Below are 19129 nucleotides of genomic sequence, written 5' to 3'. Positions count from 1 at the left end.
TTGAGAGCATCCTGTCGGGCTCTATCACCGCCTGGTATGGCACCTGCACTGCCCGCAATCGCAGGGCTCTCCAGATGGTGGTGCGGTCTGCAAACTATCCCTCCAGGACATCTACAGCCCCCGATGTCACAGGAAGGCCAAAACGATCACCAAGGACATCAACCACCCGAGCCACGGCCTGTTCACCCTGGTATCACCCAGAAGGCATCCAGAAGGCATCAAAGTAGGGACCGAGAGACTGAACACCAGCTTCTATCTCAAGGCCATCAGACTGTTAAATAGCCATCACTACCACCAGGTTACTCAACCCTGCACTTTAGAGGCTGCCGCCCCATGTCACTGGTCACTTTAATAATGTTTACATTCTGCTTTACTCATCTCATATGTATATACTGTATTCTACTGTATTTTAGTCAATGCCACTCCTACATTTCTCAATCTAATATTTATATATTTCTTAATTCTACTATTTTACTTTTAGATTTGTGTGTATTGTTGTGAATAGTTAGATATTACTGCACTGTTGGTGCTAGGAGCACAAGCATTTCGCAACACCCGCAATAACATCTGCTAAATACGTGTATGTGACCAATAACATGTGATGTGATTTGACTACTGTAATGCCCTCCTGTCTGATCTACCCAACAAAGCCAGTTGTCAAAACATACAGAATGCTGCAGCACAGTACTGATCAGGAACACAGAACAGAGAACACACATTACATCACTTTTAAGTTCTCTGCACTGGCTGCCTGTGAGTTTAACAATTCATTTCAAGATTCTTCTATTGGTTTTTAAATCAATCCACGATTGTGCGCCCCAATACATGTCAGACATGCTTTTAAGTTATGTAACCAGTAGGTCATTCAGGGCCACTGGTCTTTTAACTACCCTAAAGCCTAGGACCAAGAGGCATGGAGAGGCCTCCATTATCTGGAATGACCTGCCAGAGAACCTGAGGGGGGCCAAGAGGCATGGAGAGGCCTCCATTATCTGGAATAACCTGCCAGAGAACCTGAGGGGGGCCAAGAGGCAGGGAGAGGCCTCCATTGTCTGGAATAGCCTGCCAGAGAACCTGAGGGGGGCCAAGAGGCATGGAGAGGCCTCCATTGTCTGGAATAACCTGCCAGAGAACCTGAGGGGGGACAAGAGGCATGGAGAGGCCTCCATTATGTATAAATACAGCTTGATTTGATGTCATTGGCTACTCACGACAGTCACCAATACTCGTTTAATGAGACACAATCTGAGGGCTACCGATCCCTTCTTTGAGCAGTCCCAGTCGTCCCAATATTTTTGAAACATGTTTGATTTGAACAAGTTTTGAGAATGGTGATCAGCAATAGCCAATGAGAGCTCGCGAGGAGAAGATGCCAGTGATGACGTTGTTTTGCAGAATGTGTCGACTCTGGAGCAGGAGCCGTGATTACTATTAGTATGTGTTTTTACTTGCCTTTAACCAAAGCATTACAGCTCTGAAGTTCACAAGTAATGTTATTCAATTAAAAAATGTCACCTCTGTATGGCAATTGTGAATGTCTGACTGAAAAGGTTTATACGGTTGCTTTGAGCCACGGCTCGTTGTAGCTACGTTAACAATCTAGTCCCATCAAGACATCGAGAATCAAGTGAAGAATCTTGTGACCCCGTCTGTGCCAGATCGTTTAGTGTGAGCAACACTGCGTTGACAAGACATAAAGAAACGACAGGCAAGACAGTGAGAGGCACAGCGATGTTAGGATTTTTAAAGATGTGTAGTGTACACTCGGCATAAGATTTTGTTGTGTTTCAGAGAGACTCATCCAAGAGATCAGACAGAAGACCAGGAACATGGAAGGTAAACATCTCTATCTCTACTGTAGTTATAATGTCTCTACTCTAGTTCTACTGTCTCTACTCTAGTTCTACTGTCTCTACTGTAGTTCTACTGTCTCTACTGTAGTTATAATGTCTCTACTCTAGTTCTACTGTCTCTACTCTAGTTCTACTGTCTCTACTCTAGTTCTACTGTCTCTACTCTAGTTCTACTGTCTCTACTCTAGTTATACTGTCTCTACTCTAGTTCTACTGTCTCTACTCTAGTTCTACTGTCTCTACTCTAGTTCTACTGTCTCTACTCTAGTTATACTGTCTCTACTCTAGTTCTGTCTCTAATCTAGTTCTACTGTCTCTAATCTAGTTCTACTGTCTCTACTCTAGTTCTACTGTCTCTACTCTAGTTCTACTGTCTCTAATCTAGTTCTGCTGTCTCTATTCTAGTTCTACTGTCTCTACTCTAGTTCTACAGTCTCTACTCTAGTTATACTGTCTCTACTCTAGTTCTACTGTCTCTACTCTAGTTCTGCTGTCTCTATTCTAGTTCTACTGTCTCTACTCTAGTTCTACTGTCTCTACTCTAGTTCTACTGTCTCCACTTCCTGCTAACCTTTTATTACTTCTGTGTGTGTGTGTGTGTATTTGTGTGTGTGTGTGTGTATTTGTGTGTGTGTAGATATCTGTATCTCCTGTGGTAGCCTGAACGTCTCTCTGGAACACCCTCTCTTCATCGGAGCCATGTGTCAGAGCTGCAAGGTAAACAGATCCGCCCTCCTCTGTAAGAGTTTGTATTGTCTATAGAACTGTTCCTGGAGTTTAAAGGTGTGTGGGTGTCTATAGAACTGTTCCTGGAGTTTAAAGGTGTGTGGGTGTCTATAGAACTGTTCCTGGAGTTTAAAGGTGTGTGGGTGTCTATAGAACTGTTCCTGGAGTTTAAAGGTGTGTGGGTGTCTATAGAACTGTTCCTGGAGTTTAAAGATGTGTGGGTGTCTATAGAACTGTTCCTGGAGTTTAAAGGTGTGTGGGTGTCTATAGAACTGTTTTCTGGAGTTTAAAGGTGTGTGGGTGTCTATAGAACTGTTTCCTGGAGTTTAAAGGATGTGTGGGTGTCTATAGAACTGTTTCCTGGAGTTTAAAGGTGTGTGGGTGTCTATAGAACTGTTCCTGGAGTTTAAAGGTGTGTGGGTGTCTATAGAACTGTTTCCTGGAGTTTAAAGGTGTGTGGGTGTCTATAGAACTGTTTCCTGGAGTTTAAAGGATGTGTGGGTGTCTATAGAACTGTTTCCTGGAGTTTAAAGGTGTGTGGGTGTCTATAGAACTGTTCCTGGAGTTTAAAGGTGTGTGGGTGTCTATAGAACTGTTCCTGGAGTTTAAAGGTGTGTGGGTGTGTGTAGAACTGTTCCTGGAGTTTAAAGGTGTGTGGGTGTGTGTAGAACTGTTTTCTGGAGTTTAAAGGTGTGTGGGTGTCTATAGAACTGTTCCTGGAGTTTAAAGGTGTGTGGGTGTCTATAGAACTGTTCCTGGAGTTTAAAGGTGTGTGGGTGTCTATAGAACTGTTCCTGGAGTTTAAAGGTGTGTGGGTGTCTATAGAATTGTTTCCTGGAGTTTAAAGGTGTGTGGGTGTCTATAGAACTGTTTCCTGGAGTTTAAAGGTGTGTGGGTGTCTATAGAACTGTTTCCTGGAGTTTAAAGGTGTGTGGGTGTCTATAGAACTGTTCCTGGAGTTTAAAGGTGTGTGGGTGTGTGTAGAACTGTTTTCTGGAGTGTGCGTACCAATACGATGATGATGGATACCAGTCGTACTGCACTATCTGCTGTGGAGGACGGGAGGTCTTGATGTGTGGAAACAACAACTGCTGCAGGTCAGCACACACACACACGCACACACACACACACACATACGCACACGCACACGCACGCACACACACACACACACACACACACACACACACACACACACACACACACACACACACACACACCACACACACACACACACACACACACACACACACACACACACACACACACACACACACACACACACACACACACACACACACACACACACACACACACACACACACACACACACACACACACACACACACACACACACACACACACACACACTTTACTATTTCTACTATATCTCTTCTAGTTCTACTATATTCTAGTTCTACTATCTCTACTTTAGTTCTACTGTCTCTACCGTAATTATCTGTTCTCTAGTTCTACTGTCTACTGTAGTTATACTACTTCCACTGTAGTTCTTACAGGCTGATTGGTTTGCTATTTGAGCCAGTAAAGGGGGCTTTACTATTCTTAGGTAGCGGAATGACTTCAGCTTCCCTCCAGGGCTGAGGGCACACTTTCTAGTAGGCTTAGATTGAAGATATGGCAAATAAGAGTGGCACTATCGTCCTCTATTATCCTCAGTAATTTTCCATCAAAGTTGTCAGATCCAGGTGGCTTGTCATTGTTGATAGACAACAATAATTATTTCCCCTCTTCCACATTCACTTTTCGTAAATCAAAAGCTCCAAAGCTATTGACACTATCATTCTTTATATCATTTATCTTTGTTTCATAGTATAGTTTCTTCTTTTTATTCAGTTTAGTCACATGATTTCTCAATTTGCAGTACGTTTGCCAATCGGTTGTGCAGACAGATTTATTTGACATTCCTTTTGCCTCATCTCTCTCAATTATACAATGTGTGACCGACCGGCTCGATCCGGTCTTATGTAGCAACATTTGAAATTGTGTTTTTTACATTGGATAAAAATAGAGACTCAGAGCTAGAAAATTGTATGTTATACACTACAGTTGAGGAACAATGGGGAAGTACTACTGCTTTGAAAGATGATAAACTTGTAACCCCACTTTTTAGAAATTGTCCCTTGAATGTTTTGGTACACCTACTGGAGAACTCTTCTTTGTCTACACCTATTATGCCTCTTGGAGGGAACGCAACACCCTGCTACACTCAACTCCCCGTGGAGGTAAAGAGGTATGGGACTGTAGGTGGAGGTAAAGAGGTGTGGGACTGTAGGTGGAGGTAGAGGTATGGGACTGTAGGTGGAGGTATAGAGGTATGGGACTGTAGGTGGAGGTATAGAGGTATGGGACTGTAGGTGGAGGTAAAGAGGTATGGGACTGTAGGTGGAGTGAAAGAGGTATGGGACTGTAGGTGGAGGTATAGAGGTATGTGACTGAAGGTGGAGGTAAAGAGGTATGTGACTGTAGGTGGAGGTAAAGAGGTATGGGACTGCAGGTGGAGGTAAAGAGGTATGTGACTGTAGGTGGAGGTAAAGAGGTATGTGACTATAGGTGGAGGTATAGAGGTATGTGACTGTAGGTGGAGGTAAAGAGGTACGTGACTGTAGGTGGAGGTAAAGAGGTATGGGACTGTAGGTGGAGGTAAAGAGGTATGGGACTGTAGGTGGAGGTAAAGAGGTATGTGACTGTAGGTGGAGGTATAGAGGTATGTGACTGTAGGTGGAGGTAAAGAGGTACGTGACTGTAGGTGGAGGTAAAGAGGTATGGGACTATAGGTGAAGGTAAAGAGGTATGGGACTGTAGGTGGAGGTAAAGAGGTATGTGACTGTAGGTGGAGGTAAAGAGGTATGTGACTGTAGGTGGAGGTAAAGAGGTATGGGACTGTAGGTGGAGGTAAAGAGGTATGGGACTGTAGGTGGAGGTAAAGAGGTATGTGACTGTAGGTGGAGGTAAAGAGGTATGTGACTGTAGGTGGAGGTAAAGAGGTATGGGACTGTAGGTGGAGGTAAAGAGGTAAAGAGGTATGTGACTGTAGGTGGAGGTAAAGAGGTATGGGACTGTAGGTGGAGGTAAAGAGGTAAAGAGGTATGTGACAGTAGGTGGAGGTAAAGAGGTATGGGACTGTAGGTGGAGGTAAAGAGGTATGTGACTGTAGGTGGAGGTAAAGAGGTATGGGACTAGGTGGAGGTAAAGAGGTATGGGACTGTAGGTGGAGGTAAAGAGGTATTTGACTGTAGGTGGAGGTAAAGAGGTATGTGACTGTAGGTGGAGGTAAAGAGGTATGGGACTGTAGGTGCTGGTAAAGAGGTATGGGACTGTAGGTGGAGGTAAAGAGGTATGGGACTGTAGGTGGAGGTAAAGAGGTAAAGAGGTATGTGACTGTAGGTGGAGGTAAAGAGGTATGTGACTGTAGGTGGAGGTAAAGAGGTATGGGACTGTAGGTGGAGGTAAAGAGGTATGGGACTGTAGGTGGAGGTAAAGAGGTATGGGACTGCAGGTGGAGGTAAAGAGGTATGTGACTGTAGGTGGAGGTAAAGAGGTATGTGACTGTAGGTGGAGGTAAAGAGGTATGTGACTGTAGGTGGAGGTAAAGAGGTATGTGACTGTAGGTGGAGGTAAGGAGGTATGGGACTGTAGGTGGAGGTAAAGAGGTATGGGACTGTAGTTGGAGGTAAAGAGGTATGGGACTGTAGGTGGAGGTAAAGAGGTATGTGACTGTAGGTGGAGGTAAAGAGGTATGTGACTGTAGGTGGAGGTAAAGAGGTATGGGACTGTAGGTGGAGGTAAAGAGGTATGTGACTGTAGGTGGAGGTATAGAGGTATGGGACTGTAGGTGGAGGTATAGAGGTATGTGACTTTAGGTGGAGGTATAGAGGTATGTGACTGTAGGTGGAGGTAAAGAGCTATTTGACTGTAGGTGGAGGTATAGAGGTATGGGACTGTAGGTGGAGGTAAAGAGGTATGTGACTGTAGGTGGAGGTAAAGAGGTATGTGACTGTAGGTGGAGGTATAGAGGTATGGGACTGTAGGTGGAGGTAAAGAGTTATGTGACTGTAGGTGGAGGTATAGAGGTATGTGACTGTAGGTGGAGGTAAAGAGGTATGGGACTGTAGGTGGAGGTAAAGAGGTATGTGACTGTAGGTGGAGGTATAGAGGTATGTGACTGTAGGTGGAGGTAAAGAGGTATGTGACTGTAGGTGGAGGTAAAGAGGTATGGGACTGTTGGTGGAGGTAAAGAGGTATGGGACTGCAGGTGGAGGTAAAGAGGTATGTGACTGTAGGTGGAGGTAAAGAGGTATGGGACTGTAGGTGGAGGTAGAGGGTGGGACTGTAGGTGGAGGTAAAGAGGTATGTGACTGTAGGTGGAGGTAGAGGTATGGGACTGTAGGTGGAGGTAAAGAGGTATGTGACTGTAGGTGGAGGTAAAGAGGTATGGGACTGTAGGTGGAGGTAAAGAGGTAAAGAGGTATGTGACTGTAGGTGGAGGTAAAGAGGTATGGGACTGTAGGTGGAGGTAAAGAGGTATGGGACTGTAGGTGGAGGTAAAGAGGTATGTGACTGTAGGTGGAGGTATAGAGGTATGTGACTGTAGGTGGAGGTAAAGAGGTACGTGACTGTAGGTGGAGGTAAAGAGGTATGGGACTATAGGTGGAGGTAAAGAGGTATGGGACTGTAGGTGGAGGTAAAGAGGTATGTGACTGTAGGTGGAGGTAAAGAGGTATGTGACTGTAGGTGGAGGTAAAGAGGTATGGGACTGTAGGTGGAGGTAAAGAGGTATGGGACTGTAGGTGGAGGTAAAGAGGTATGTGACTGTAGGTGGAGGTAAAGAGGTATGGGACTGTAGGTGGAGGTAAAGAGGTATGTGACTGTAGGTGGAGGTAAAGAGGTATGGGACTGTAGGTGGAGGTAAAGAGGTATGTGATTGTAGGTGGAGGTAAAGAGGTATGTGGCTGTAGGTGGAGGTAAAGAGGTATGGGACTGTAGGTGGAGGTAAAGAGGTATGTGACTGTAGGTGGAGGTAAAGAGGTATGTGACTGTAGGTGGAGGTAAAGAGGTATGGGACTGTAGGTGGAGGTAAAGAGGTAAAGAGGTATGTGACTGTAGGTGGAGGTAAAGAGGTATGGGACTGTAGGTGGAGGTAAAGAGGTAAAGAGGTATGTGACAGTAGGTGGAGGTAAAGAGGTATGGGACTGTAGGTGGAGGTAAAGAGGTATGTGACTGTAGGTGGAGGTAAAGAGGTATGGGACTGTAGGTGGAGGTAAAGAGGTATGGGACTGTAGGTGGAGGTAAAGAGGTATTTGACTGTAGGTGGAGGTAAAGAGGTATGTGACTGTAGGTGGAGGTAAAGAGGTATGGGACTGTAGGTGGAGGTAAAGAGGTATGGGACTGTAGGTGGAGGTAAAGAGGTAAAGAGGTATGTGACTGTATGTGGAGGTAAAGAGGTATGTGACTGTAGGTGGAGGTAAAGAGGTATGTGACTGTAGGTGGAGGTAAAGAGGTACGTGACTGTAGGTGGAGGTAAAGAGGTATGGGACTGTAGGTGGAGGTAAAGAGGTATGGGACTGTAGGTGGAGGTAAAGAGGTATGTGACTGTAGGTGGAGGTATAGAGGTATGTGACTGTAGGTGGAGGTAAAGAGGTATGGGACTGTAGGTGGAGGTAAAGAGGTATTTGACTGTAGGTGGAGGTAAAGAGGTATGTGACTGTAGGTGGAGGTAAAGAGGTATGGGACTGTAGGTGGAGGTAAAGAGGTATGGGACTGTAGGTGGAGGTAAAGAGGTATGTGACTGTATGTGGAGGTAAAGAGGTATGTGACTGTAGGTGGAGGTAAAGAGGTATGTGACTGTAGGTGGAGGTAAAGAGGTAGGTGACTGTAGGTGGAGGTAAAGAGGTATGGGACTGTAGGTGGAGGTAAAGAGGTATGGGACTGTAGGTGGAGGTAAAGAGGTATGTGACTGTAGGTGGAGGTATAGAGGTATGTGACTGTAGGTGGAGGTAAAGAGGTATGGGACTGTTGGTGGAGGTAAAGAGGTATGGGACTGCAGGTGGAGGTAAAGAGGTATGTGACTGTAGGTGGAGGTGGAGGTAAAGAGGTATGGGACTGTAGGTGGAGGTAGAGGTATGGGACTGTAGGTGGAGGTAAAGAGGTATGTGACTGTAGGTGGAGGTAGAGGTATGGGACTGTAGGTGGAGGTAAAGAGGTATGTGACTGTAGGTGGAGGTAAAGAGGTATGGGACTGTAGGTGGAGGTAAAGAGGTAAAGAGGTATGTGACTGTAGGTGGAGGTAAAGAGGTATGGGACTGTAGGTGGAGGTAAAGAGGTATGGGACTGTAGGTGGAGGTAAAGAGGTATGTGACTGTAGGTGGAGGTATAGAGGTATGTGACTGTAGGTGGAGGTAAAGAGGTACATGACTGTAGGTGGAGGTAAAGAGGTATGGGACTATAGGTGGAGGTAAAGAGGTATGGGACTGTAGGTGGAGGTAAAGAGGTATGTGACTGTAGGTGGAGGTAAAGAGGTATGTGACTGTAGGTGGAGGTAAAGAGGTATGGGACTGTAGGTGGAGGTAAAGAGGTATGGGACTGTAGGTGGAGGTAAAGAGGTATGTGACTGTAGGTGGAGGTAAAGAGGTATGGGACTGTAGGTGGAGGTAAAGAGGTATGTGACTGTAGGTGGAGGTAAAGAGGTATGGGACTGTAGGTGGAGGTAAAGAGGTATGTGATTGTAGGTGGAGGTAAAGAGGTATGTGACTGTAGGTGGAGGTAAAGAGGTATGGGACTGTAGGTGGAGGTAAAGAGGTATGTGACTGTAGGTGGAGGTAAAGAGGTATGTGACTGTAGGTGGAGGTAAAGAGGTATGGGACTGTAGGTGGAGGTAAAGAGGTATGTGACTGTAGGTGGAGGTAAAGAGGTATGTGACTGTAGGTGGAGGTAAAGAGGTATGTGACTGTAGGTGGAGGTAAAGAGGTATGGGACTGTAGGTGGAGGTAAAGAGGTAAAGAGGTATGTGACAGTAGGTGGAGGTAAAGAGGTATGGGACTGTAGGTGGAGGTAAAGAGGTATGTGACTGTAGGTGGAGGTAAAGAGGTATGGGACTGTAGGTCGAGGTAAAGAGGTATGGGACTTTAGGTGGAGGTAAAGAGGTATTTGACTGTAGGTGGAGGTAAAGAGGTATGTGACTGTAGGTGGAGGTAAAGAGGTATGGGACTGTAGGTGGAGGTAAAGAGGTATGTGACTGTAGGTGGAGGTAAAGAGGTAAAGAGGTATGTGACTGTATGTGGAGGTAAAGAGGTATGTGACTGTAGGTGGAGGTATAGAGGTATGTGACTGTAGGTGGAGGTAAAGAGGTATGTGACTGTAGGTGGAGGTAAAGAGGTATGGGACTGTAGGTGGAGGTAAAGAGGTATGGGACTATAGGTGGAGGTAAAGAGGTATGGGACTGTAGGTGGAGGTAAAGAGGTATGTGACTGTAGGTGGAGGTAAAGAGGTATGTGACTGTAGGTGGAGGTAAAGAGGTATGGGACTGTAGGTGGAGGTAAAGAGGTATGGGACTGTAGGTGGAGGTAAAGAGGTATGTGACTGTAGGTGGAGGTAAAGAGGTATGGGACTGTAGGTGGAGGTAAAGAGGTATGTGACTGTAGGTGGAGGTAAAGAGGTATGGGACTGTAGGTGGAGGTAAAGAGGTATGTGATTGTAGGTGGAGGTAAAGAGGTATGTGACTGTAGGTGGAGGTAAAGAGGTATGGAACTGTAGGTGGAGGTAAAGAGGTATGTGACTGTAGGTGGAGGTAAAGAGGTATGTGACTGTAGGTGGAGGTAAAGAGGTATGGGACTGTAGGTGGAGGTAAAGAGGTAAAGAGGTATGGGACTGTAGGTGGAGGTAAAGAGGTAAAGAGGTATGTGACAGTAGGTGGAGGTAAAGAGGTATGGGACTGTAGGTGGAGGTAAAGAGGTATGTGACTGTAGGTGGAGGTAAAGAGGTATGGGACTGTAGGTGGAGGTAAAGAGGTATGGGACTGTAGGTGGAGGTAAAGAGGTATTTGACTGTAGGTGGAGGTAAAGAGGTATGTGACTGTAGGTGGAGGTAAAGAGGTATGTGACTGTAGGTGCTGGTAAAGAGGTATGGGACTGTAGGTGGAGGTAAAGAGGTATGGGACTGTAGGTGGAGGTAAAGAGGTAAAGATGTATGTGACTGTAGGTGGAGGTAAAGAGGTATGGGACTGTAGGTGGAGGTAAAGAGGTATGGGACTGTAGGTGGAGGTAAAGAGGTATGGGACTGCAGGTGGAGGTAAAGAGGTATGTGACTGTAGGTGGAGGTAAAGAGGTATGTGACTGTAGGTGGAGGTAAAGAGGTATGTGACTGTAGGTGGAGGTAAAGAGGTATGTGACTGTAGGTGGAGGTAAGGAGGTATGGGACTGTAGGTGGAGGTAAAGAGGTATGGGACTGTAGTTGGAGGTAAAGAGGTATGGGACTGTAGGTGGAGGTAAAGAGGTATGTGACTGTAGGTGGAGGTATAGAGGTATGGGACTGTAGGTGGAGGTATAGAGGTATGTGACTGTAGGTGGAGGTATAGAGGTATGTGACTGTAGGTGGAGGTAAAGAGGTATTTGACTGTAGGTGGAGGTATAGAGGTATGGGACTGTAGGTGGAGGTAAAGAGGTATGTGACTGTAGGTGGAGGTAAATAGGTATGTGACTGTAGGTGGAGGTATAGAGGTATGGGACTGTAGGTGGAGGTAAAGAGTTATGTGACTGTAGGTGGAGGTAAAGAGGTATGGGACTGTAGGTGGAGGTAAAGAGGTATGGGACTGTAGGTGGAGGTAAAGAGGTATGTGACTGTAGGTGGAGGTAAAGAGGTATGGGACTGTAGGTGGAGGTAAATAGGTATGTGACTGTAGGTGGAGGTGTAGAGGTATGGGACTGTAGGTGGAGGTAAAGAGGTATGGGACTGTAGGTGGAGGTAAAGAGGTATGTGACTGTAGGTGGAGGTAAAGAGGTATGGGACTGTAGGTGGAGGTAAAGAGGTATGGGACTGTAGGTGGAGGTAAAGAGGTATGGGACTGTAGGTGGAGGTAAAGAGGTATGTGACTGTAGGTGGAGGTAAAGAGGTATGTGACTGTAGGTGGAGGTAAAGAGGTATGGGACTGTAGGTGGAGGTAAAGAGGTATGGGACTGTAGGTGGAGGTAAAGAGGTATGTGACTGTAGGTGGAGGTAAAGAGGTATGTGACTGTAGGTGGAGGTATAGAGGTATGTGACTGTAGGTGGAGGTAAAGAGGTATGGGACTGTAGGTGGAGGTAAAGAGGTATGGGACTGTAGGTGGAGGTAAAGAGGTATGTGACTGTAGGTGGAGGTATAGAGGTATGTGACTGTAGGTGGAGGTATAGAGGTATGTGACTGTAGGTGGAGGTAAAGAGGTATGGGACTGTAGGTGGAGGTATAGAGGTATGTGACTGTAGGTGGAGGTATAGAGGTATGTGACTGTAGGTGGAGGTAAAGAGGTATGGGACTGTAGGTGGAGGTAAAGAGGTATGTGACTGTAGGTGCAGGTAAGGATGACAGAGACAGAGAATATTACCGTTTAAAGGGAATTTATTTTCTTCACACGGTAAATATGGGGAAAAGGGGCTGGATGGAACCAAAGCAAAGAAAGTTAAAGTTAAAGAGCTCCCTCTCCTACCTTACCTGCCTACCAACTACTTATCTATTCTTAACACCACCTGGTGCGCTAATCAAAATACAGGGGCTTGTCCGCCTATAGACAGAGTACGTACTACGGCTATATGTATGCCTGCAGGCCTCTTGCCAAAACACAGGTGCCTTCCCCTTCCCCCCTGGGAACAAAAACATAATAATTACTCACATAAAGTGAACAATTTCAATAATCACAAACACGGTCCTTTTGGCATCAACATACCTCAGCAGGACCGGCTACAAAATACTGTCGACAGAACTGTCTCTGCACAACAACCAACACAGGACATCCAAGAAACTCTCTCCTCCTAACAAAGGAACACTGGCTCTTATCCAGCTGCAGAAGGAGTCATTAATTGCAGACGGCTGTATCCCCTAACGAGAGGGCGGGATCAGAGCTCCAATCTGCAATGGGGCCGACCAATCAGCTGCTTGGGGGAATCCAGGAAGCCATTTCCTGAAATACACACATACAGTACATACAACCCCACAACAACACAGAAACTGGGGAACGTAACACGCCCACCCCAAAACATGCAAACTTCCACTTCCAATAAAACAACGTGCATCCCCAGTTACTAAACCTGTGATTGGGCGTCGTCGATCACGTTCGTCGATCACGTTCGCCGGACATAGTGAATCTGTATATTGTATCCTTGTACAATCAGAGCCCACCGCATAAGGTGGCGATTCTTATTGTACATCTGCTTTAGAAACACTAAAGTATTATGGTCCGTGAAGACCAGTACAGGCAAGGCACTGGAGCCCACATATACCTCAAAGAACTGTAAGGCAATAAAGCGTCTCTTGTTCACTGGTGGTGTACCTTGACTGACACGAGTTGAACTTACGGGAGAAGAAACTGACGGGCCGATCCACTCCCTCTTCATCTTCCTGTAAGAGAACCGCACCCACCCCCACTATACTAGCGTCAACCTCCAACTTAAAGGGTTTGTCAAAGTTGGGGGCGGCAAGCACTGGGGCACTACAAAGTAGCGCTTTGGCGGACTCAAAAGCATAGTTACATTCCTGGGACCACTTAAATAGTACTTTGGGACTAAGCAGAGATGTAAGTGGAGCTACTACTATGAAATATTCTTACAGAACGTACGATACTACCCAGGAATCTGTGCAATTGGCGGTGAGTCGTTGGAGCAGGAAAAGCAACAATTGCTTCCACTTTGCCAGTAACTGGGCGCACTTGACCTCATCCCACCTGCTTCCCTAAGTAAGTCACAGTAGCCTTCCCAAACTCACACTTGACCTCATCCCACCTGCTTCCCTAAGTAAGTCACAGTAGCCTTCCCAAACTCACACCTGGCCTCATCCCACCTGCTTCCCTAAGTAAGTCACAGTAGCCTTCCCAAACTCACACTTGGTCAAATGGAGGGTTAAAGAAGCATTCTCCAACCGCTGAAACACACGTTTCAAAGTGGAGAGATGATCAGACCAAGTAGACGAACGTATCACCACATCATCAAGGTAAGAACTACGCGAACACAACGTTAACTAGGTGCTGAAAAGTAGCAGGTGCATTACACATGCCAAAGGGCATCACAGTGTATTGTACAAAGTTATCAGGCGTAACAAAAGCCGAGATGTCCGAAGCTCGAGAGGTCAGAGGCACCTGCCAATAACCTTTTAACAAATCTAACTTAGTAACGTAAGCAGCAGAGCCAATTCTATCAATGCAGTCATCTAAGCGAGGTAGAGGAAAATAATCAGACTTTGTAACGGCATTTACGCGACGATGTCCGTACATAAGCTGGACGTACCGTCAGGTTTAGGAACAAGAATACACGGTGTCGTGTCTTTGGCATCATTAAACTGAAGATGAATCTTTATCAAAAATTCTCTGTAATTATTATTACGTGATTAAACTACTTAATCATGTAACTGTAATTAACTAGGAAGTCGGGGCACCAAGGAAAATATTCAGATTACAAAGTTATAATTTTCCTAATATAACTTTCAGATATTTTAATATCTGATTACTTAGTCTTCTGATTAATGAATTATTCTTTACCTCACGTTAGTCTCATTCCAAACGTCGTAGATTGTTGGTTATCTGCACGAACCCAGTCTTCACTATGAGTCATCCATACATCAATTGTCTTAAAATCATTTATTTACTAACTAAGTAATTCACAGAAATGCATAACACAAACAAACAAAATCGATGGTTACAAAGAAATGATAGAGGAATGTGCCCTAGTGGGCTAAACCGGCATGGCGGCTTGTTAGACAAAAGGGGAGTGGGGGTCAGCTGAGAAGACACTACAGAGTTGATAATTATAACAATTGAAATGCTAATCCTATGCACATGAACGCTCACTCATTCGGGAATAATTGCAATCAATATATATATTTACACTCAGTGTGTCGTCAGGATCTGTGTTGAAAAGTTTGTTTCTGTTGGAGAGTTTGTCCGCTCTCTCTCTGTCGTGGTTTGGATAGTTCAGAGTGACATTCATTCATGTCGTTATAGAATAGATGTCGGTTGTCGGTCTTTGTGTTCAATGATACCGAATTCCTGGCTGCAGACTAGTAATTAATATCAAAGACTTGTTCTTATTCTGTCGGTATCGATAGTCTAAGAGTTTAACCACGTGGGATGGTTAAAATATTCAGCAATCTACTTAAACCTTATTTCCCTCTGTGATAGAGGGACTGGTCTCGTCTCAACCCTTAGCCCTCTCGTTATTGAGGTAAGCTTGGCCTCCTGATAGAAAACCCAGGTGGGGGTTTTATCCGGAACATAGAGAACATAGAAAAAGGGCGTGCCAATGACCTAGTGAAACTTTTTAGGGAATTGGAGTTTCCTTCATTAAACAGTCCAAAATCACATTACACAATTTCACAAACAGTATCATCCTCACTCATTCATCTTATACAACAATTAGATGTAAGCCTCATAACTGAGGCTATTGTATAAACAGTGTTATGGTAATGTGAGTTTCACAAAATTGTCCCAAACGGACCAGTTCGTAGCTGGATTCTTCACCGATCTTTTGTACCTTCTCCAGAACATAAATGTTGTTCGGACCTCAAGTTCTGTGTTGTGTAAGAAATTCCTTTGTTCTCTCTATGAAACTCACTCTCTCTCTATACTGTCTGGCCATGAGGCAGGATCTTCCCTAGGAATTTACGACCTCTCTGACCACAGCAGCCTGGGTGTGGGAGACAGAGGTAGGGGGATGGTGCAGAGGGAGGGGGAAATAGTGCTCGCTGTACCCAAAGAGGGCAACGTCATGACAACGGGGAACTCCAGGAGCTGTTACTGGGTTTTGCCATGTCATTCTGTAATAAATAAGCTACCTCACTTTTCATTACCTCCCTTTTCTTAGCATTAATCCTATGCTGACGTATAGGAGCAGCGTTGCCCACATCCACGTCATATTCCAAGAAGGACGTGAGACTTGGAACGTCCTGAAACACACTGAGAAAACTATTTATCAATAGGATAAGATCATTAGTTGGCTAGTTATCCAAATGTTCCATTTGAGAGGGTAACTTTTTCAGCATCCGAATTACAGAAGCGTTCACACTGCTGTAACGTATGGCGTAACTCCAACCCGTCCTCCTTATCCTCCTCTAGGTCCCAGCCAGGCTTTAGCAACACCGCAGCCACACTGGAGACCGGCTTACCTGAAGAGCTGTCTAGAGAATCACGCACATAATATGCTTTCAGCATGTTAACATGACACACACGGGAAGAACGCCTACGATCTGGGTCTTTATCACATAATAATTTTCCACAAGATATGGCCCAGAAAAACGTGCCGACAGAGATGAGCCAGGGATTGGCAACAAAACTAAAATTGAATCCCCTGGTGCAAAAGAACGGCCAACAGCCTCTTTGTCATAATGTAATTTAATGCGTTTTTGAGACGAGGAGAGAGACCGTCTCCTCTCCTGAAGCCTCCCCGCTTGTCATCTTTCAACAAGAAAATTTGTTTTCTCATTAAACCCTCCTTGACTAGCACCAAAAGCTCAGCCTTTAGGGCTTTCTCAGGGACGAAGAGTCCATAATGCTCAGCTATGGCGCAAATGTCTACTTTACGCAACCCCTCCAAACGATCAACAGAGGACGCTTCAATAAACTGGGAGACGGCTGAGGCAGCCATTTTGTACACTGCAGCCTACTGAACACACAAACTAAACAAGTCATCCAAACTCACAACCTACCATCACACCTCAATCACCAAACACAGAGAGCTCAGAGCAGCAGGGTCCGGTGGGTTTAATGATCCCGAATGAGCCCCCATTATGTTACGCACGCCTCTTGGAGGAGGGAACGTAACAACACCCGTTCAGCATCGTTCACACCCTCTTAAGCTTTAGCCCCACCCAGCTCTTTAAGGATTGACATGTGAGTACTAAACAACCAAAGATTTCAAGTCTAAAGTCTGGTTTATACTTATACCGGGTGTCACGTCTACTCCCGCTCCTCTCCTCCAGTGTTCGACGTCGCTGGTCTGCTAACCACCGGTCCTGGGATCCATCATTACGCACACCCGGGATCCATCATTACGCACACCTGGGATCCATCATTACGCACAACTGGGATCCATCATTACGCACACCTGCATGTCATCATCAGACACACCTGGACTCCATTACCTCACTTATTACCTCCCATATATCTGGCACCCCCTTACAGTGCCTTGCATTACAACTGGTAATTTGAATTGATTTTTATTTGGATTTCATGTAACTGACATACACAAAATAGTCCAAATTGGTGAAGTGAAATTAAAAAAAAAACTTGTAAAAAAAATAAATGTGTAACAGTAAACTGGTGCGTGCATATGTATTCACCCCCTTTGCTATGAATCCCCTAAATAAGATCTGGTGCAACCAATTACCTTCAGAAATCACATAATTTGTTAGATTGCACACAGGTGGACTTTATTTAAATGTCAGATGATCTGTCACATGATCTCAGTATATATACACATGTTCTGAAAGGCCCTGCAACACCACTAAGCAAGGGGCACCACCAAGCCAGCAGCACCATGAAGACCAAGGAGCTCTCCAAACAGGTCAGGGACAAAGTTGTGGAGAAGTACAGATCAGGGTTGGGTTATAAAAAAATATCAGGAACTTTAAACATCCCACGGAGCACTATTAAATCCATTATTCAAAAATGGAAAGAATATTGCACCACAACAAACCTGCCAAGAGAGGGCCACCCACCAAAACTCACGGACCAGGCAAGGAGGGCATTAATCAGAGAGGCAACAAAGAGACCAAAGATAACCCTGAAGAAGCTGCAAAGCTCCACAGCGGAGTTTGGAGTATCTGTCCATAGGACCACTTTAAGCCGTACACTCCACAGAGCTGGGCTTTACGGAAGAGTGGCCAGAAGAAAGCCATTGTTTAAAGAAAAAAATAAGCAAACATGTTTGGTGTTTTCCAAAAGGCATGTGGGAGACTCCCCAAACATATGGAAGAAGGTACTCTGGTCAGATGAAACAAAAATTTAGCTTTAAACGATATGTCTGGCGCAAACCCAACACCTCTCATCACCTCGAGAACACCATCCCCATAGTGATGTTTTTCCCCGGCAGCGACTGGGAAACTGGTCAGAATTTAAGGAATGATGGATGGCGCTAAATACAGGGAAATTCTTGAGGGAAACCTGTTTCAATATTCCAGAGATTTGAGACTGGGACGGAGGTTCACCTTCCAGCAGGACAATGACCCTAAGCATACTGCTAAAGCAACACTCGAGTGGTTTAAGGGGAAACATTTAAATGTATTGGAATGGCCTAGTCAAAGCCCAGACCTCAATCCAATTGAGAATCTGTGGTATGACTTAAAGATTGCTGTACACCAGCGGGAAACCCATCCAACTTGAAGGAGCTGGAGCAGTTTTGCCTTGAAGAATGGGCAAAAATCCCAGTGGCTAGATGTGCCAAGCTTATAGAGACATACCCCCAAGAGACTTGCATACCCCACGAGACTTAGCTTTAATTGCTGCAAAAGGTGGCTCTACAAAGTATTGACTTTTGTGGGGTGAATAGTTATGCACGCTCAAGTTTTCAGTTTTTTTGTCTTATTTCTTGCTTGATTCACAATAAAAAATATTGTAGTAATGTTGTGTAAATCAAATGATACAAACCCCCCAAAATCCATTTTAATTCCAGGTTGTAAGGCAACAAAATATGAAAAATGCCAAGGGGGGTGAATACTTTCGCAAGCTGCCGTAGGTTCTTTCCCCAGTCAGTATTGTTTATGTGTTTCATGTCTATTCGCTACTCGTGTTTGTTATATTGTTCCCTGTTACGTTTATTATTAAACTCACCACCTGCGCTTGGTTTCCGGACTCCCAGCATATACATTACAGAATACTGACTCCAACAATGGAAGTAGCAGGAAAACAGAATATCTCCCAGATGGTCGACGAGCAGGGATACCTCCTACGGCAACAACATGACCAGCTGGCACAACTGGGGACGGCTATGGAAGAGGTTCTTCACAGTGTGCAACGTGTCGAACATGTCCGGGAGGCATTGCCTTCAACTAGTGGAGGATACTCTACAACCAGTCGACCCAGTGAGCCAGCACAACAGCCCATTCAGCAACCCGCTCAGGTCAGCGATGACCATTTGTCCCTCCCGGATAAATATGACGGTTCCTCATCTAAATGCTGTGGCTTCCTACTTCACCCTCTACTTTACACACCAGATGGGTGTTCAAGGTTATAATGGGTGTGTTTGTAAACTCAATCTGGAGCGCAAACTCAGAGCTTTGTCAGATCGTCCGTTCATAAATTCTGAGAGTTTCGCTCTCGGAGCGTTCAGAGCGCACACTGGACGTTCTGACCTCACAACAGCAG

The 19129-nt window shown here is 45.3% G+C and overlaps 1 protein-coding gene across 3 annotated transcripts in view; it reads left to right on the top strand.

The window, feature by feature from the left end:
• Positions 1-19129, top strand: part of LOC139555916 (DNA (cytosine-5)-methyltransferase 3A-like) — a 112663-nt gene that overhangs the window by 49703 nt on the left and 43831 nt on the right. For all 3 annotated transcript variants that reach the window (XM_071369288.1, XM_071369286.1, XM_071369287.1), the window contains 3 exons: positions 1792-1836; positions 2491-2570; positions 3564-3676. In XM_071369288.1, the coding sequence (XP_071225389.1) occupies positions 1792-1836; positions 2491-2570; positions 3564-3676 (238 nt within the window). The remainder of the gene's footprint in view (positions 1-1791; positions 1837-2490; positions 2571-3563; positions 3677-19129) is intronic.

The sequence above is a fragment of the Salvelinus alpinus genome, chromosome 27, assembly GCF_045679555.1.
Source record: "Salvelinus alpinus chromosome 27, SLU_Salpinus.1, whole genome shotgun sequence".
Classification (NCBI taxonomy): domain Eukaryota; kingdom Metazoa; phylum Chordata; class Actinopteri; order Salmoniformes; family Salmonidae; genus Salvelinus; species Salvelinus alpinus.
Note: the sequence above shows the minus strand (reverse complement) of the source record. Positions and strands in the feature narration are given on the sequence as shown.